Source organism: Photinus pyralis, unplaced genomic scaffold (assembly GCF_008802855.1).
Source record: "Photinus pyralis isolate 1611_PpyrPB1 unplaced genomic scaffold, Ppyr1.3 Ppyr1.4_LG8, whole genome shotgun sequence".
Classification (NCBI taxonomy): domain Eukaryota; kingdom Metazoa; phylum Arthropoda; class Insecta; order Coleoptera; family Lampyridae; genus Photinus; species Photinus pyralis.
In genome coordinates this window covers 36,056,663-36,077,390 of record NW_022170819.1, presented here as the reverse complement: position 1 = coordinate 36,077,390, position 20,728 = coordinate 36,056,663, and the positions used below count along the sequence as shown (strand labels likewise).

At 37.5% G+C, this 20,728-nt stretch overlaps 2 protein-coding genes across 3 annotated transcripts; one reads left to right on the top strand and one right to left on the bottom strand.

Annotated features, from left to right (window-relative positions):
- Positions 1 to 3,832: 3,832 nt before the first annotated feature.
- On the top strand, positions 3,833 to 9,597 carry LOC116177852 (cytochrome P450 9e2-like). Its single transcript, XM_031496997.1, has 5 exons — positions 3,833 to 4,193; positions 7,995 to 8,158; positions 8,209 to 8,543; positions 8,593 to 9,049; positions 9,095 to 9,597. Exons 1-5 carry the CDS (start codon positions 3,994 to 3,996, stop codon positions 9,535 to 9,537), a joined length of 1,599 nt encoding a protein of 532 aa, XP_031352857.1. The 5' UTR covers positions 3,833 to 3,993; the 3' UTR covers positions 9,538 to 9,597.
- A 2,319-nt stretch (positions 9,598 to 11,916) lies between these two features.
- Positions 11,917 to 18,690, bottom strand: LOC116178632 (cytochrome P450 9e2-like). Of its 2 annotated transcripts, XM_031498187.1 has the most exons (6): positions 18,587 to 18,690; positions 18,412 to 18,528; positions 13,359 to 13,522; positions 12,974 to 13,314; positions 12,468 to 12,924; positions 11,917 to 12,421 (listed from the first exon to the last, which is right to left on the bottom strand). In XM_031498187.1, exons 2-6 carry the CDS (start codon positions 18,477 to 18,479, stop codon positions 11,979 to 11,981), a joined length of 1,473 nt encoding a protein of 490 aa, XP_031354047.1. In that variant the 5' UTR covers positions 18,480 to 18,528; positions 18,587 to 18,690; the 3' UTR covers positions 11,917 to 11,978. The 2 variants fall into 2 exon arrangements, with proteins under 2 accessions (XP_031354047.1, XP_031354046.1); XM_031498186.1 differs by having other exon boundaries at positions 18,412 to 18,676.
- Between the last annotated feature and the right edge of the window lie 2,038 nt (positions 18,691 to 20,728).

The window sequence follows — 20,728 nt, the reverse complement described above, 5'->3', positions numbered from 1 at the left end:
CGTCTTTTTGTTAAAATAACCAGACCTTTACGTCGATTTCTTACTATCTGGAACCGATATTATTTCCCAAACCACATCGCAACATCTTCTGATGTCATTACCACCATAAGAAGGCCATTCTTATCTATTGTCAAGAGCCACAGGTGCGTACCGAGCTTTCTCTGTGATCCTCAATTTGACTAGAATGATCAACTTTGAGGCTGGGTCATGTAGGATGTAAAGGGTTGTCTCATTATTTGACGGAAATTTCATAAACTTTTTTCGATTTCATGTGTGGATGGGTTTTTGGATTAGGATCCTGGCTGTTTATTTGCGTATAGAAGCTGGCGACGCCAGTAAGTTATGGGACAGGACGTTCTCTAAAGATTCTAGCAAGATTTTGCATATATTATTCAAGGATTCAACTTTTAAACGACGTTTCTACGGAAGCTTTTTAAGAAGAGGCCCTCTTAAGATCTTTAAAGGTCCTTGAAAGATGTTTAAAATAATTTCTGGAAAGTTGTTAGCAACTCTAGTTCGATTTTGAGTTAAGTAATATTCTCCTTACAGACACCAAGCGAGATTACATCAATCTTGTGAAGAACGCCTTTGCAGAAATTTTAAATGTTCCGAGAGACATGTAAACATGGTTACTCGTAAAAATCTGTGAATAATATAATAGTCAGCAAAGAACTTCTGAAAACCCCAGATGAATCTCTAAATATATAAAGGATCTATAGGGAATTTGGAGCAGAGCGAGCCTCCCAGAAGAAAGGGGAAGGATCCTCAACGAAAATCCTCCAATAAACTTTCTAAGAATCCGTACAAGCAAGTTGATAAGAGCTTTTAAAAAAATCAAGGAGTCCTCAAGGGCTTTTAAGAGTTGCGAGACTCTGCTAGAGAGTTTAAGAGCCTCTACTTGACTTTTAGACCTCTTTGGGGCCATTAAAAGGCTTTAAAAGCGTTTGAAAAATGATCTTGAAGACCGCTCATTAGTTCTTGAAAAAGTTTAAGTATCCTCAGTCATCCATAGACATCCAATTGGCTTGTAAAGGCTTTTAAATGTCTATATAGGTCCCCAAAAGCTTTCAAGGGTCTATAAGAAACTCTGAGACTCTCCTGGAAGGCGTTATAGCCGCTATTTAGCTTTTAGATCCTTTGGAAAACCTTAAAAGCCATTAATAATATTTCACACACTTTAAAAGCTTTTGAGAGACTTGTCTTGAAGGTCTTCCATAATTACATAAGTTTTTAATGGCTGTTAATAGGCATACTTTGAACACTCCTTAAGACCAATTCCGATCTCCGCACTTGAGGGTGGCCAACAATTTCTGAGCTTTCAAAAGCCTCCAATAAGCTTCTAAAGGTTTTAAGAATCCATATAATCCCTTTAAAGATCTCCATGAGTTTTGTAATACTACGAGAATTTTCAACAAATCCAAGGGTCTGCCGAAGGGTGTTAGAGCCTTTATTTAGCCCTTATTTAGGTAGTTATTTACAGCCATTAAACATTTCTAACACTCTTTCAAAGCATATAGGTTTTTCTTAAAGGGTTGTAAAATGTAAGGGTCTTAAAAGGCTTCTAGTAAAAGAGTACTTGATACTTATTGTATCAAGCCCAACTGATGGACTTTAAAAGTATGTCTTCACGCGTGGCCGACTTCTAAAGGCTTGCCAAAGCCAATAGGCTTCTAGAAGTTTCAAGAATATGTATGTATGAAAGTTTTTAAAAGCTTTTGTGGAAACTATTTTGAGGCAATTATACCCTAAGGATGAATAAACCTTTAAAGGATCGCCTCTTAGAGGACACTTGCAGAACGATTCTTAAGATTTCTTGAGTCAAGCTTTTAAGTACATCTGTGAGCCTCTAACAGTCTTTAATGGTCTTCCCCAAGAGGATTCTAAAGGTTTTGGAACCTTTAGGATGCCTTTTGTGAGTGACAATAGACTCTCCGAAATTTTTAATTGACCTTTAGGGTCCTTAGAACTCATTCCAAATTCTTATCAGGATTACTTATATATGTATATAATAATTATACTATTATATCGAAAAGCCTTCGAGTCTTTAAAGTCTTTAAAAGCTTTTGTTGATCTATAAAGACGCCTTTACAGTCGCAAATAACCTCAATTGTTCCGGCAAAAATCACTTCAAAAGATCTCTTCAAATGTTTTTAAATATAAACTTCGACGGTAGAATGGTGTAGTAAAGTGATCCGCAACTATGACCAGAACTCCAGAACTCCACCTATAAAAAACATTTCAAATTTTAAATACTGTAACGAATTTTGTAAAGCGATATCATGGCGCCATCAAGTCGATAACGGATTAGTCACCGCCGATAAGGAATAAAAGCGGATGCGCCACATTCTTTCTATGAAATATGATATGCTAAGAACTAGTCATTACAATGGGGTTAAGGTCACCCTAATGCTACACTGATTACCGTTAGATGGAACGGTTTAATTGACCTACAGCCGAAAACCAAAAAACCTTAAATATAGCGAAAAACCAAGTGTAACGGGATTTCCCTATACCTACGGGAATTTTTTAAATTGATAAAAATGCGTAAACTTTATTTAGGCAAGCTTTGAGCGTACGAATGGCTATGTTTTGGAAGGAAGTTAAATTTGTTTTATTTATTATGCCCGAATTGCGATATTATTTAACCGCGAGGAAGCTAAAAAAGAATTTGAAATACAAAAAATAATAATCCGGGTTAGAAATGCAAATCTATTTCACATGTAAATAGAATATGATCATAAACACTGCTTTACGTGTGTGTACTCGGAATGGGGTAATTAGAAATGAGTCATTGTCATTAAATAACCGCAACGTTAAATGCGTCTGTTCATACCGAAGTCGAATTGACAAAACAAAAAGCTTATAGAAGAGGCGTGCAGAACTTATAATCGCTTCGTCGTAGTAAAATACGCGAAACTTAATTACAGTAGATATTAAGGAGAAGGGGTATAAATATAAGTGATTCCACGGGCAACTCAGACTCTGAATCTATACCAGTTGTCTTGCGGAGTCAAACCGTGCGTTGCCAGCAAATTGTCTTTGCAGAGATACCTAGAAAAACGAAAATTATACCGAGAACCAAGTATCATCTCAATAGAGCTGTAACAGTGCCCGCATTAAATCTCGAGTCGCATTTTTTGAGAAAAACGAAGACACGAAGACTTCCACGAGGCCACTCTCGGTAACCATCCAGTCCGCCCAACTAGAGGCAGGGAAATCGGCATTCTACAGACAGTCCTTTATTACTTCCAAATTCTGGGGGCGGATCCAGACCACTTAACATTGAAGCATCCACGAAAGCGCATCGGGAATTCTTAGTGTGTGCCAGAAATGAAAGTACAGGCGTACCGACAGACCGACATCATCGAGATTTTGTTTGAATTCGGATTCCTGGGGCTTCAAAACGTGTATTTCCGTAAAAAAATGGGGGTCATATTGTACCCCAATACTAACGTGCGGGTGGTAATAAATGGTTATAATCTTTCACGCGTTTTCTTAAGCATTGTCATAATAAAAGCAGTTTCAGAAATTTTTTTGGTGGAATGTTGGATCTTATTCATTATAATATTTTGCTGGATGAAGCTGACTTCCCTTATTTTCAAAATTGTTTTTTTTTACCTATTTGTCAGAATCCTTTCTAAGATCAATAAGGAGGCCTAGAACTGTATGGAGAGTGCCCAGAATTCTAATTTGCAATTTTTTATCAATAAGCGGCTACTTCACATGCGCCTCCCAATAATTATAATCACTGGGGAAGCTACAGTCACTGGCCACTTGATCAAAACGAAATTTAAAAGTCGCACAGAAGTGGGTAATTAGAAAACTTTGCGCCATAAGAGAAGGCAAATGAAAAATTGAAAACCAAGATACAGTGAGTCTGAGTGGGGGATTCGAACCTCGTGCGAGTGTACCTACATAATAGATCTATAAAAGCTGAAAATGAAGTACCTCTACAATGTATCGTGCATTTAGTACTATAATCGTATACCTACAATGCCACTGATTCTAATACTGGCAGGTGTGTGCCTGTTTATCTACTTCGCGCTAATTAGACCTTTCCAATTTTGGACAAGGAGGGGAATCGTCCAGTTCAGCGTTTGGAGGTTATGGTTGGAAAATGCGAAGGTGATTTTGCAGCTGAAGCCGATGGCGGACAATCTTAGGTTGATGTACGACGGCTTTCCAGGTGCCAGGTAACTTTAATCTTCATTTCGTAGTATATCACAAACGGTGTCAAATCGCCAAATAAAGCAAGTGCGTCTCTAATTGAGTAATTGCGATATTGTCGTAAATGTGGGAGTGATTAATATGGCCCTGAAAATGTTTGTCGTGCATGGTATTAAAATTCATTAACATTTCAACCGGAACGTAATACCACAGCTGATGTAAATAGTATTATATTTCCATCTGTGGCTATAAAACTAGAACAATAATGCTCTCTTCTTCAAATTTACTCATATTAAGCATTTTTTCCAAAAGAAACCAATGATCTAACATGATTTGTTTCGCAGCTATTTAAATGTCTCAAAATGTGCGTTTCTCTTCTTTAATTTTCTCTCGGTTACCATTGTTTGTTCCTTCCAGGATCTATTGTAGATAAAAAAATCTAAGTAGTAGAATATCAAAAAATATTGGACTCGTACTATCCACCTATTTTTGCATAACAGCCTCATGGCGAAAACCCTTAGAAGGTTTTAAGGAGCACTCACCAAAACGAAACAACTGCGCTCGTATTGTACGCGCCCAACGTACCTACTATTTTTTCATATTTTTAGATCTTTTATTTGCTCAAATTTAGTCTCAAAAAAAAGGTTCACGCTTACCAAAGAGATACGAGTAATTTTATCATATTTTTAGACTTTTCTCATTTGTTCAAATTTATTCCCCAAAAAATACGAGGTCCTCCAACGTACCTACTTATGTAATTTTGTCGTATTTTTTTAGACTTTTTTCATTTGTTGAAATTTGGTCTCAAAAAAAGGTGGGAATAAGCTCACCAAATAGATAGGAGTGCGCTCAACGTTCTTATGTAATTATGTGATATTTTTTAGACTCATTTTCTTATTTTCTCCTTGTACAAGTTTGGTCTCAAAAAAGGCTGGAATACGCCCATCAAAAAATACGAGTCCGCCCAACGTACTAATGTAATTTTGTCATATTGTTTAGCCTTCTTTGATTTGTTGAAATTTGTCCTTAAAAAAGGTAGGAATACGCTCACCAAAAAGATAGGAGTGCCCTCAACGTACTTACGTAATTTTGTCATATTTTTAAACAGTTTTTTCATTTTTTATTTTGTTCAAAAAATGGCACAACTGCGCTCGTATGTTTAGACTGTTTCGTAATTTTTATTTTTATGTTTATTTGCTCAAAGAAGGTGGGATTCAAACATGTTGAAACACTAAAGATGTTCAAAAGGCAGGATAAGGGTCTTGAAGTTCCTTCATGTCCATTATAGGTGCTTTTGAAAACGCTTAAAAGTGATCCTTCCCAAGACTTTTTTTTTTTTGCTCGGTTCTTAGGAATCTAGAGACTCTCAACGGCTCCAAGAGCTATTGGAAGCATTTTGGAGACTTTTTGGATATTTCTGTAAGCTCTTCGACTCTTAAACAGCCTTCAAAACCATTCAGAATCTCTAAAAAGTGATCTTATATAGACGGTTACTTATCTTTATCGGCTTAAAAGTCTCCAAAAGGCTTCCAAAGTCAATGAAAGGCTTGCAATCTTAGAAACTCACGGAGACCCTTATGGGGTACTGTAAAAGCATTTAGAAATACAGCCAATCCTTCCTTTTTTTGCGCATTTTCCAATGCATGTTGGAAGGCGATATTATGGCCTCTTTCTCAAATATCAAAATAATAGAAGGGTCCGAAAGAGAAGTTTAAAGAAACAATGTGAAGCAATCTGAACTACTGGAAGAAATGAAAAAAATTGAATATTCGAACAATCCAAATAGTCGAACTCTTTTTTGACATATAAAGAACGATCGGGCGCTCCTGGAATGCCCACGAACCGGACTGATCAGTTCGTAAATTATTTCTGGGAAAGAAGGGTAGTCTCCTTCCCCTCTAGGTCATAAGTCAAAATGTAAACCTGTGTCATGCTCCTTCTTTTTCAGTACTCCACACTACTTGCTCAAAAGTTTCAAACTTATGCGTTAATTCCGTGGCCTTTTTTGTTTACACCATATTTCTTTGAGTCTGGTAATAATTTTAAATAGTTCACAAAATCGGAAAGGGTTGCGGCGTCATTGTTGCTGAGATAAAAAGTTTTTGGCAACATTCTTTATTTTTGGTGTATAATCAAACCGTAACTTCCAGAAAGAGTAGTTAAATTTGTTGGCTTATGGTGCCCTCAAAGGCAAATATTTACAGGTGTCATAGCTTCTATATGTAAAATTATAAATAAATCATTATCACTAAATAAACAGCGATGTTCAAGGGGAAGGTCAATTACAACACAGTTTACTTGAAAAAACGAAACTAGTGATTGTTTCACACACTTTAAAGTATTTATCTTGTAATTGAATCTAAAGGTCAAATAGGATAATGACTAGGTACTTAGATTGATGTAACTGGCTTTCATTACGCCGCATCGTAATGAACCTGACAACTTCCAACTGATAATGAAGGTAAAGGTTACCTTGTTATATAATCCAGCCAGCGTCCTAGACCTTAAAAAAAAGATTGAAAGTTTGAGGCGTTTTAACCTATGAGCCTTTTCCACCCATGGCAAAGGAATTTCGAACGATCTTGTACTATCGCAATTATTTGTTGCCATCGCGCTGGGTCGCGACATTAGTTTCCGATGCCTCCATCCTTTGGTCTCGTTTCTTTCCTTCATGTTTCTCCCTTTCTAATTGTTTCCCTCTCCCTGCCTCTCTTTCTGTCTCCTCCTCCTCCTCATCTTGACTGCTTGTACTTATGTCTGATTTTTCCTCCACCTCCAGTACTCTTCTGCTTCCTTTCTTCATTTTGTGTTTGTCTCTGCTCCACTTTTACCATCTCTCTATGTCTATGGGAATCCCCAGACCGCTACCGTTTGATCTATACTGGTGTTCCATGTGAAGCAGGGCCGGCCTACTTTCCCTTCCGAGGCACGTAGATGCTTGACCACCTGCAGTATATGATTTTTGTTCCTCCTGTTTATATGCCCCCAGTATCTCAGTTGCCTCATCTTCAGTCTCCTGATAATCGTCTTCCTTTCGAGTAATTCCCTTATCTGTTCTTGTGAGGTTGCTGTTTTCCTTCAGTATCCTTAATGCCTTCTGTTCCGCCCTCCTCAATGTTTGTATGTTGCTCTTTGTTAACGCTTAGGTGTTCACTCTCGTCCGAGCTATGATCGTCCACCATTCAGTTCTCCCGGTTTGCTTCCTCTTCTTCTTCTCCACTTACTTTCCCCCTTACCATATAGAAATCCGATCCTACTGCTCTGACCGGTTTGGTCCTTACTGTGCGGTCGATCTTTGATTCAGAGTTTCCTCTCCATGTTGTTAGTACCGATTTGGATTTGCTGAATGTGTTTTCCACCCTCAGTCCATGCAGATGTACCATGCCCCTGAGTTGTTTTGCCCGTTCTTGTGCATTTTGCCTGTTCCTCCCCTTCCCTTCCGCCTAGTCTGCCCATTTTCGCATTGAAATCGCTTAATGTGATATCCGGGTATCTTTCTCTATTGTTTCGCTCCGCTTGTTCTCTTTTGTGCGAGGAGATGTGGCATCTTATAAGCGTTAGTCTTCCTACGCTCGTCTTCATCTGGGCCATAGATATACTCTCGCCTCTTTCTTCAAGTTTCTCAACCCTAATGTCTCGGTGTTTCCTAATTAAGATTCCCGTGCCTCTGCTGGTTCTCTCCTTCTTCCCTCCTCCTATCCACCAGTATTAAAGTTCAATGTAGTAATGTGACTGCGATATTGGGAATCATTCCACGTTCTAACGACTTTAGTTCTATTTCATGATTTCCTTAATTCTTTAATTTAGCATTCCATTTTGTATTTCAGATTTGCCGGCATGTACCAGTTCGCGAAACCGATATTGGCAATCAGGGACCCTGAACTGATCAAACAGATCACCGTTAAGGACTTCGATCACTTCATCGACCATAGCCAATTCGTGCCCGAAGAATGTGAACCTTTATGGGGCAAAAATTTGTTTGCTCTCAAAGGTAACCCTACTCCTCCGTTGAGGATCAAATTTATTGAGTATGAGATGCAGGTGAGAGATGGAAGGAGATGCGAGCTACACTAAGTCCTTCGTTTACCAGCAGTAAAATGAAAGCCATGTTTAATATAATGTCGGAATGTGCTGAGAGATTCGTAAATCATTTTAGAGTTGAAGGTTCCGAGGACACGGTTACGGTGGAATTCAAGGACATTTTCACGCGATTTACTAACGACGTTATCGCGTCCGCGTCATTTGGCATCAATTGCGATTCCCTAAAGGAGCGAGAAAACGAATTCTATCAAATGGGTAAGGAGGCGACGAGCTTCAGCGGATTTTGGAATAACATGAAGTTCGTCATAATGATGTTATCACCAAAGTTGGCGACTGTAGGTAACTTTATCGTCGACCAATTGGCTGTCAGTGCAATGTTTTTAGTTTTTTGGAGTACATCTATTTAGCAATAAAGTTAGTACCTTCTTTCGAAATCTGGTGACTGGTAACATGGCCGCACGCGAAAGGGATGGAATCGTGCGACCTGACATGATTCACCTGCTCATGGAGGCGAGAAAGGGACGACTGAAGCATGAACGGTCGAACGAGATTATCGACTCTGGATACTCCGTAATTGAAGAATCCGAAATTGGAAAGGAAGAGAATAGGCAAAAGTTACAGTTGAGTGACGATGATGTGACCGCTCAGGCATTGATTTTCTTCTTTGCCGGATTCGAGTCGGTTTCCACTTTGATGTGCTTTACAGCATACGAGCTTGCAGTTGATACATTTTCACAAGAAAAGTTACGGGAGGAAGTCGATAACGTTTTGAAGGACGGAAACGGGACGCTAACATATGAAGGGTTGATGAAAATGGAGTACATGGATATGGTGGTATCGGGTAAGTTTGAGTGAATACAGGGTTAACGCTAACGTATCATTCCAGAAGTCTTACGCAAGTGGCCAACTGCCGTGGGAAGTGATCGAATGTGTGTGAAACCGTACACGATTCACCCTGAAAGAGACGGGGAGAAACCAGTTTATCTGAACAAGGGGGACCTTGTTATTATGGTTATGTACGGAATGCAACGGGACGAGAAGTACTTTCCCGATCCTGATCGTTTCGATCCTGAAAGGTTTAGCAAGGAAAATCGAAGGACCATCATACCTTACAGCTACATGCCGTTCGGTGCTGGACCGCGCAGCTGCATTGGAAACAGATTCGCTTTACTTGAAACTAAATTGCTATTTTTTACCATTTTGAGATATTTCGAAATAGTCGTTGTCAAAAAGTCAGTAATTCCAGTAAAAATATCACGAAAACAGATAAATCTAAATGCCGAGGACGGTTTTTGGTTTGGATTGAAACCTCGAAATGTTCATTACTAAATCTATCAATAGAGTAGGTGTAAATTGATTTAGATCAAATAAAGTATTTATTATATTGAATTTCGTATCTTTCTTCCTCGTTACCATAAACCTATACATTTCAGAAAACCAAGCGAACCCACATTTTTATGTTTAGAACGAAAACATAAAGGATGGTCTCAAATGAACGATAAGAAATGGCCGTAAGATATACATTGTAAGTTTCGAGGCAAAAATGCAAGGTTGATTCCCAAATGAAGTACTTATAACTCTTTAGTATCACTGGTTTTGTAATTTTTTTTGTCTATCGAGGGACGTAAAAATCCAATATCCCATTGAATCTTGCAGCTTTTATTTAAAACTTCTTTCGATAGATCTCTTTGTTACTAAAATATTTGAAAAATAAATACTTACGAAATGAATTATTTTTTTCCAAAGTAGGTTTAATAATAACAAAGATAGCCATGTTATCCTACTGGAATTATATCACCCTGTATATTAAAGATCAGCAGCTCTCATATACGTGTGTTACGAATATGTATTATGAATTTATCACAATTCCTCTATTAAGCTCGCATTCCGGTCACAGACCACTTGAACTCGGTCTACAATCGTATGGTTTAATATGAAAGACGATTGTAGACCGGAATCAGGTGTTCTGTGACCGGCATTCTCTCCTGGCGATCATTACATATTAGCTTGCATTGAGTTTTAGCGTCTGGAGTCTGGAAAATTTCAACTTCGTTTTTCTTCTTGGAAACGCTGTGAAAATATTCGTCCGGAATGTGACGATATACCTATGGAAATGATTTCGCGTTTTTTCGGGATCTACCTAACGGCTCTAGGTCGCACGATAAACAATACGCTTTGCGCCATCGACTTTCAGATTTTGCACTGCGTGGTGCCGTTTTACTAATGATCCTTTCTCAGTTCCTACTATTTTCAAAAATATTTACGATTACCTCATTTTATCGGACGACCCCCCCCCCCCCCCCCCCCAACCCCTTTTCCAACCAAACCAATCTGGCTTTATCCCCCGACGAATGTCGACCCGACTGTGTGCAAAGACTATAGTAAACACCGTGACAAGCAACAACGCTAGAACAGTAAGAAACCAGAAGCTCCTGCCATTCAATATTTATTAGCCCGTTAAGGTAGCATTTTCATCATATCAATAAATCACTCTGTGTAATATGCTGAATTTAATTTTCGCTCACACTGACAAAAAACAGAGTTCAACAAAGCTACATACTCTTATGTTTAGGCAACACCTTTACATCTGAAACAAAAATACGATATGCTCTGTAGGTATAGAACCAATCAACCGTTTTGCGCAGATGCCGAAGACTAGGGGATTTTCATAACGAAGAGCGTGGCGGAATGAGGAAGATGGCCACGGGGTCGATGGAGGGGAGTTGATTATAAGTGTGATGTTGCTCTGCTAAATTGAATCGTAACTATTCCGCGAGGGAAGTACCTAACACAGTTTGATGTATCAGTTACTTTCTTATTCATGGTACAGCACAGTTCTTGTGCGTGAGCTATACGAAAAGGGGGGTTCTCTTATTTGATGTTTCTGTGTGTGAGTGGTTCAACTTGTCTCCGTGGAGTACGTACCCAATACAATTTTAATGTTTCTCATGCACATGCATTTTATTAATTTACGAGTTGTTTTATCTCAATTGATCGTAGGTATATGTATTTTAATGTGTTTTTGTAATAAATTGATTTATTATGTTTTCCACTGCATTTATTATCTCTTGTGTATTTTGTTTTTATATATTTGTTTAATTGCGTTTGATTCGATTACCTAATTTTTATCTTACAATTTGAGATGTTTTACTTATGTGTATATTTTCTCTTGCCTTTTGTTGCTGTGGGTGATTCATTTCATGTATTTGTGTGGCCTATGCCGGGGTTTTTGTCCCATAGAAGGTTTTCCTGGAATATTCTAATTGTGTGCGTAAGATTATATATTTATCTGTTCTTGTCATTCTTACGCACAAAAATTCTGTTTTTTATTTAATTCCCTTCCCGAATCTGTCTCACGTCCCAACCGATTACACAACGTAAGACTTCATTCGTGCCATACATACTGGGCCAAATTCAAAAGTACCGCGAAACCTCCATCGTTTCGACTTGAAAGGTAGGTGGCCCTGCTCGTAGTTTTTTTCCCGGGTTGCCAACGGTAAGTACAAGGCAAGTCAACGTTTTCAGTCGGGTTGAGAGACCCCTAGGATCCTTACAACCCTGAAATTTGGAACTCGGTAACTTCAAAATTGTGTCCTGTAATGATGATCCGAAAAACATAAAAATATGGGTTTACTCTTAAAGATGCTATTGGTTTTCTGATTTTTACAGTTACGTTTATAATAATGACTTAATGAGAAAGAATAAAAATACAATATGATGAATACTTTATTCTGCATCTATATACCATTTACACTTACTCTATTGGTAGTTCAGTAATAAACCTTTCGAGGTTTCAGTCCAAACCAAAACCCTCCCTCGGCATTTAGATTCAACTGTTTTCGTGACAGTTTAATTGGAACTACCGATTTTTTGACAACGACTATTTCGAAGTACCTCAAAACGTTAAAAATTAGCAATTTAGTTTCAAGTAGAGCGAATCTGTTTGCAATGCAGCTGCGCGGTCCAGCGCCGAACGGCATGTAGCTGTAAGGTGTGATGTTCTTTCGATTTTCTTTGCTAAACCTTTCAGGATCGAAACGATCTGGATCGGGGAAGTACTTCTCGTCCCGTTGTATTCCGTACATAATCATAAAAACAACGTCTCCCTTTTTCAGATGAACCGGTTTCTCCCCCTCTCTTTCAGGATGAATCGTGTACGGTTTGACGCACATTCGATCAGTTCCCACGGCGGGTGGCCACTTGCGTAAAACTTCTGGAATGATATGTTAGCGCCAACCCTGTATTCACTCAAACTTTACCCGATATCACCATATCCATGTACTCCATTTTCATCAACCCTTCATGCGTTAGGATCCCGTTTCCATCCTTCAAAACGTTGTCGACTTCCTCTCGTAACCTTTCTTGTATATACGGATTAACTGCAAGCTCGTATGCGGTAAAACACATCAAAGTGGAAACCGTCTCAAATCCGGCAAAGAAGAAAATCATAGACTGGGCGGTCACATCATCGTCACTCAACTCTAATTTTTGCCTATTCTCGTCCTTTCCAATTTCGGATTCTTCAATGGCGGCGAATCCTGAGTCGATAATCTCGTTCGACCGTTCATGCTTCAGTCGTCCTTTTCTCGCCTCCATGAGAAGGTGAATCATGTCAGGTCGCACAATTCCATTCCTTTCGCGTTCGGCCATGTTACCAGTCACAAGGTTTCGAAAGAAGGTACTAACTTTATTGCTAAATAGATGTAGTCCAAAAAACTAAAAACAGTACACTGACAGCCAATTAGTCGATGATAAAGTTACCTACAGTCGCCAACTTTGGTGATAACAACATTATGACGAACTTCATGTTATTGCATAATCCGCTGAAGCTGAAGTTCGCCGCCTCCTTAACCATTCGATAGAATTCGTTCTCTCGCTCTTTTAGGGAATCGCAATCCATTCCAAATGACACGGACGCGATAACGTCGTTAGTAAATCGCGTGAAAGTGTCCTTCAATTCCACCGTAACCGTGTCCTCCGAACCTTCAACTCTGAAGTAATTTACAAACCTCTCAGCACATTCCGTCATTAAATTAAACATGGCTTTCATTTTACTGCTGGTAAACGATGGACTTAGCGTCGCTCGCATCTCCTTCCAACTCTCACCTGCAGTTCATAGCAACTTAAATCGCCAATAGGAGTGTCGTTACCTTTAAGGTTAAGCAGATTTTTTTCCCATAAAGGTTCACAGTCTTTGGGCACGAGTGGGCTATGGTCGATGAAGTAATCGAAGTCCTTAACGGTGATCTGTTTGATCAGTTCAGGGTCCCTGATTACCAATATCGGTCTCGCTAGCTGGTACAAGCCGGCAAATCTGAAATAAAAAACAGAATCCTGAATTTATGGGAATTCCTACTACATTTTCTGACAAATTCTCCACAATAGCAATGGCGAACAAACTTGTTCCACATTCATGAATCGCATGGGACATAATTATTTGAGGAATTTAAATAAGTTATCCCTCTGGCGTAAAACAGGTGAGCCTTTTCGGATTCAAAGTCAGTAGGTATTAACCAAATCAAACGAGGACGGTACAATCACAGAATAAGGCCTAAAGTGTTTTGCACGGGAACTATTCAAAAGTTTCAAAATTTGCGTTTCTTCTTTAATTTTCTCTCGATTGCCATTGTTTGTTCTATTCAGTATCTTGCAGATAGATAAAAATACTGGTAGTATGATATCAAAAAATCTTGTCTAGTATTAGATTCATACTATCCAGCTATTTTTGCATGGCATCCTCATGATTAGGACTTTAAAAAAGAACGGTCACCAAAACGGAGCAACGGCGCTCGTATTGTAGACTTTTTCCTCACTTGCAACTTTTGCTCAAATTTGGTCTCAAAAAAAGGTGGGAATATGCTAACCAAAATGGTAGGTGTGCACCCAACGTACTTACGTAATTTTTCATAAGTATTTTTTTGAATTTTTATTTACTCAAATTTAGTCTTAAAAAAAGGTGGAAACACACTCACCAAAAAGACACAAGTGCGTCCAACCTACTTATGTAATTTTGTCGTTATTTTGAGTCGGATTTCTTATTTTTTATTGCTTCAAATTGGGTTTAAAATTGTGCGACCACCAAAACGGTACGACTGCGCTCGTATTTTTACACTTTTCCTTGATTTCGTTTGCTCAAATTTCGTATCAAAAATGTGAAATTCAAACATGTTCAAGTGTGTTCAACATTAAGGACTCATAAAGGCTGCATATAAGGATGTTAATGTTCCTACATGTGCTTTTAAAGACGCTGATCCTTGAACATCCAAGATTTTTAACTTCTGAAAGACCTACAAAAACCCTTGAAGGCTCGGTTCTTAGGAAACGAGAGAATTTCAATGACTCCAGGAGTTGGCGGAAGCGTTCATTCTTGAACGTTTGGCAGAGTGGTATTTTAAAATTTATCTGAGCACGGGTTTTGATTTTGTGTATACTTTTTTTTTAATTTTAAAAAATTTTATTTCTGGTGGTAGTGTTGTGGTGGTGTTCAGAAATGGTAAGTTTCCAGTTTTCTTAGAACCAGTTTTACGTTTCTTTGACCACATATGGCTACATGTTGATTATGGTGCCTGAGTAAAATTACACTAACTGCTTATTTTTTTGCGTTATCTTTGCTACAACTATGGTAGTGAATGAACTTAAAAGTTTCTTTTTGATTTTCGTACTCTTATTTATTTTATAGTTTGAAGAGATACACGGAAAAATTCTGGCAATCTTTTAAGAGATTGTTAATAATCAAAACAGTAAAGCTTTTAAAAATCTTGAAACGTTTTAGGAACAGGTCGATATTGATGATTTTTTCTTTTAAATGTTTGTAATTAATAAGTACCTATATATACTTCCTTTTTAATTTTTGTATGGCATACCTAGTACTAAAGCAAAACCCTTAGCATTGGTAATTGCGCAACAAGGAAGATAAGGACATCATAGGAAAGGCTTTCCTTATCTGAATTTGGTGAGACTATAATTTTTTAGATTAGATATCTTCGAAATATTTTAAAAGTAAGTTGAGGGCGCGCTGTTGTTTATGTCATTGGAAGGATGTCGGGCCGATCACTATGTAATAGAAACTAATGCGATCGTGCGTCAAAATTATGCAGTTGCAAGATGGTATAAAAAAGAGAAAACTTGTACCTGCAACGTCGAATGCGCTGGAAATGAAACAACTAAACCAAAAAAATTACGTATCCGAATTCAGAGATGGGCGACCTTACCAACGATGCATCATTTAAGATTTTAAGGGTTGCACTGTCAGCGACGCGAGACAAAGACATTATTGAGTTTTATTTTAGACACTGTTTCCTTCCACGATTAATTTGACGTGCTAAAGCGTTTTTTGAATTTTAATTTACAAAAATAGCTATGTATCGTTTCTAATGCACCACCGTATATTATTTAGCTGCGGAAAAATAACACCAAAATCTCCCCATAAAAAATTGTTATAATAATAAATGGGTAGATTTTGGTGTTATTTCTCCGAAGCTTCTTAAGCACCCCATTGAGTCATGGATCTTCACAAGTTCAGTATATTATTTAATTAATAGCCATATAATTTATAGCAAGATCAATTTTTTTCACGATATTTATCAACATTTTTTGCTTTTTTCGTTACTTTACAGTTCTTATCTCTTTAATTTTACGGAAACTCTCAAGAATCTATTTGTTTTACGTTCAAATATGATTATAATTTACTCTTGAGATTCTTTTAAGACAATACATACCTACGTATTTCGTTATGTGTCCTTAAATGGATGACATCGAAAGTTAGAGAACTAGGAAACTTAACTTGCAGCTATTAACAAATAATAATTGTTAAAATTTTATTTAGACTTTTATATTCCTATTGCAATATTATTTGTACGTGCTACAAGGTTTCCAAATGAAAAAAACCTTGATTGTGAATTGGTACAATAAAACTGGGTAAATAGGTTTAAGAAATGGCAGGTGACAGTTTTGCTGATAGACCGATACCAGCGTTTAGCAGCATCCGTCTACTTGTGAACATGAGTGCATGGACAATTTACATCACAGGTGAGTGTCTTTTTTTTTTGTTTTTTTTTTTAAATAAATTTTCATTCATGGTACCTTTAGCAAGTGTTCTTATGTTTAATACGGAGATTACAATAAAATAAAGTGACCTAAAACCCCTACTGCTTTGATATGGTCCATTCCATTTAAAAAGGTACATAGGATTGTACGTATGAATTCTTGCCTCATAAATCGTATTAAAAAAATTATTCCCCTACAAATTGTATGGCTATTGTTTAACCAACATAAATATTTAAGTGCCACATTAAAATGCCAAAATCAAGGAAAATATCATCAAAAATGGACTTGTCCCTGAGGCTAAAAGTTGAAATTTGATTTATTACAAAAAGTTGATAATGGATATGAGATTTAGGCGGTGCAAACTATACGGGCGCGTAACAATGGAGTTCGGTACAACGAAAAGGGGAAAGAGATACATAATCTATGAAGGATACATGTACCTCTTTGCTAAGAACCTTAAACTCCAAAACTGCTCATCATGGCTGTGTCGAGCGAGAAGAGCAAAGAAGGATCCATCGGCTCTTAGTTTAACATGCAATGCCAGGATCTGGGTCAACGATGACAAGGTAAGATTAGCTAAACCGAGCACTGATTTTGGAAGTGCAGATGGTTTCCAGTTTCAAAGCCCTTAATTGGGTATTTTATTAGTTATGATATCGTCTTTGGACCTTTTGACTTTTTTATACGTAAGTTTCATCGTTGCTTATACCGTCGTCTAATGTGAGTTTTTAGGTTCGGCCCTTCCTTGCAAAAAATTTAGTTTATCAACCTCTTCAAATTTCAATTTTACTCTGGAACCAACCACGGATATGGTCGTTGGCCGTTCCAGTTTTACTGCCCTTTTGGGTTTTTAATTGTTTTCCATCTATTGCAAGTTTTATAGCTATAGTCTCTCCTCAATTATCTCTACCATCTTGTAGATCACCTGAAGATGACCGTTGGTCGAAACATGTAGTGTATCACTTCGTTTTATTAAATATTATGGGAACGGTTTAGAGAACTTTTATTCAATATTAATAAATTATCTCATTTAGAGTTTGAACACAAAATGTACGTCACGATTCCAAATTATACCTTAATATTGAAGGTATACGTCTATTACATGCACAAAGTAATAAAACGTGATACTGGTGAGTAATATTGGAGAATTCAAACTCTGAGTTAATTTAATACTTCACAGCCGACTTTCTATGTTAAAAATCAACCGTACACAAAATACCCTCTCAGGGGAGCGAAATTCTGGTGCAAGTTATTCTGGTGCGAATTATCCGGGTGCGAATTGTCCGAGAGCGAATTATTCGGGTGCGAATTGCCCTACAACCGGGTACTTCACGCTACTTGCCCAAAGGTTGAAAACGTTGCGTTAAATTCGTGTCGTTTTTTTATCTGCGCCGTAATTTAAAAGAATAATAATCTAAAAAAGTTGATAAGATTGAGATAAAAAGTAAAGAGAAATAGAAAATTTTGGAAGGCAAGGAAACATTCTTTATTCTTGGTCCAAACCGTAGCTCCCAACAGGGGTGATAAAATTTGTTGGCTCATACTTATACTCTCACACAAATTGTTGCAGGTGTCATGGTTCTTTAGCCATAATTATACATAAATCGTTATCACTAAATAAACAGCGTCCAACGAGTTGGATATTCGATGGTCTAATTATAAATCAATCATTATCACTAAATAAACAGCGCTGTTCAAGGAGAACGACTATTGCAGCCCAATTTACTTGGAAAACCTTGTTATATAATAGTACATTAAGATACAAAGTGTATAATCAAGTCTTTTAAAGCCACGCGCAACGAGTGTAATGGCACGACGCGAAGCGGGGTGCCTTTAACGTTGCAAGTGCTTTAAGGACCAATTACACACGTGTATCTTAGTATTTTTTATTATATTGCGCCAGTAGGAAGGTAAAATTACCGCAACTTACAATGCCACCTGAACCATTTGAACTGATTTGTATATTCCAAATGAAAACAATTTTTTGGTGCAAATATAATTCGGGAAGGGGTTTCAATCCAAATTTTAAGAGTTTATTTTTTCTGTAACCAACATCATACACATCCATCCCAACATGTAACCACGAATAAGTAAATTATAAACACCCGTGCGAATCCTGGTCGGGAAGCTAGTATACTATAAAATGATTAAAGTTACCTGGCACCTGGAAAACCATCGTACGACTTCTTCAAGTTTTCCGCCATCGGATTCGCCTGCACAATCATCTTCGCCCTGTCCACCCACAACTTCCCAACGCTGAACTGGATCACTCCCCTATTCGTCCAAAATTGGAAAGGTCTAATTAGCACGAAGTAAATAAACAGGCACACACCTGCCAGTATTAGAATCGGCGACATTGTATCTATACGATTAGTAGGTATCAAATGTATGATGCCCTGTAGAGGTAGGTACTTCATTTTCAGCTTTTATAGATCGATGCGATTATTGACAATGACGTACCCACATTTACACGAGGTTCGAATCCCCCACTCACTATTATCTTGGTTTCCCATATTTCATTGTGTTTGCATGCTTTTATTGGTCAAAGTTTTCCAATTACCGACTCCTAGGACTTGCAAGTTGTTGGTGACTGTAGCTTCCCCAGAGATGATAATTGTTTGAGTTGAACTTATAGCCCTTCATTGATACAATTTTGCAAATGTAATTAGACTCTCCATATTCTTTATTAGGTAATCTTAGCAAAAGTTCTGACAATTTTGAAACTAACCTCACTGCGTCAAAATTGAAGACCAAAAAAATGTTCTGAACTACAATTATTCTTATGAAAATGTTTAAGAAAACACTTGAAAGACTAGATATATATCATCATCATCATCATATCATATCATTTTTATTTGTAAATAACAATTGTATACCTACACAACAAATTTACACGTCAACAAACAAACATAGAAATGTATATATAATTTAAACACATATTGGGGAGGTACTTCATCTATCTAATTAAATATTCTTTTCATTATAAAAAACTCCTAATGACAAAAACTCTTTAACTTTTCTTTTAAATTGTGGTTTTGTCAAGTTTTTGAAGGCACTAGGCAACAAGTTATAATATAAAGCGCTCTTATACTCTGGCGACTTCTTAAAAAAAGAATGTCCTGGTTTTATTAGCCGGAGATTATCTTTGTGTCTAGTATCGTAAGTGTGCACATCTTTATTGAGCAAATAGGTATTCTTGTGCATATGTATGTGAGTCACACAGTGGAGTACATAATTATATGGAAAACAAGGTGAGAATTCGATGGCTACGGAAAACCTCTCGGCACGAATGGTTGTATTTAATATTGAAAATTAATCGGAGTAGTCTTTTTTGCAACACAAACACTCTGTCACAGTAAATGCTGGCTCCCCATACTGCAATATTATAACTAATCGCTGAGTATGCTAATGCATAGTACACACTTAGTAAAACTCCAGGTCCAAATGAGTTTTTGAGCTTCACCATTAGGTAGAAAATCTTGTTAAGCTTGCAGCAGACATCAGACACCTGGGTAGACCAAGACAACGTATCATCAAGGCGTATGCCTAAGAATTTTGTGCTCCGTGCACTTGGTATTACATGGTTGTTCATTTTAAAGGTGAATGTGTTCGTATCACAGTATTTGGAATGAATTTCAATGAACGCAGATTTGTTGTAGTTGACAGCTAGCCCATTCTTCCCACACCATGACTCAAATTGATTTAGTACTATCTCGACATTATGGACGATATCCTGTGTAGTATTTCCACTCACCACAACAGTGGTATCGTCGGCGTACATAAATAATTTACCGCTAGAAATGTATTCTGGGAGGTCATTTATGAATAGAAGGAACCTAAATCATTTTTTTTCTACATTTTAGGGTTAAACGTAAACAAAAAGTTTTACTGCCTTCGAAGGACCATACGATTGCACTTTATTCCGGAACAATACGTCGGAAATGGGTACCGACAAAGGGAATAGCCCCCGACAAGATCTTACTGATGGTGAATTCAAAGCTGGCCAGTAAAATGCTGATCTACCACACAAAAATCCACCGAAGTCCTCAAGGACTTTGATCATTTTTGTCATCTGTGCCATTTAGGAACCGAATTGAATGAAATTCTAACTGGGTATAGCCAGTACCATACCAAATGTAACGTCACCGCTTTGGCACGTTTGATTATGTATCGTCATAATACATATAAAAACAGTTTTGTATGCATCTTAATTCTGAACAAATTTAAACTTTACAGTTTTTTCTGTAAAGTGTACAGGAGGGCAGGATTTTGCATACAACTAATTTCCCATGTTAAATCCGTATGTTCCTACTTACCGTGCGCCACCCTGTATAATCAAATATATTTTTATATGTAATGTAGTTCTCCATTATTTTGGGTTCTTTGTAAATTCTTAGGATATAAAAGGAACCACAAATGTTTATTAAATTTCTAAAAGGCGATCGATTTCGGGTTCTCTATCTATACCCATCAT

Coding starts and splice junctions, on each gene's coding strand:
- LOC116177852 (XM_031496997.1), top strand. CDS start 3,994: ATGCCACTGATTCTAATACTGGCAGGTGTGTGCCTGTTTATCTACTTC. Junction 4,194..7,994: donor GACGGCTTTCCAGGTGCCAG/GTAACTTTAATC, acceptor TTTGTATTTCAG/ATTTGCCGGCATGTACCAGT. Junction 9,050..9,094: donor CATGGATATGGTGGTATCGG/GTAAGTTTGAGT, acceptor GTATCATTCCAG/AAGTCTTACGCAAGTGGCCA.
- LOC116178632 (XM_031498186.1), bottom strand. CDS start 18,671: ATGAAGTACCTACCTCTACAGGGCATCATACATTTGATACCTACTAAT. Junction 12,925..12,973: donor TATCACCAAAGTTGGCGACT/GTAGGTAACTTT, acceptor TACTGTTTTTAG/TTTTTTGGACTACATCTATT. Junction 12,422..12,467: donor CATGGATATGGTGATATCGG/GTAAAGTTTGAG, acceptor ATATCATTCCAG/AAGTTTTACGCAAGTGGCCA.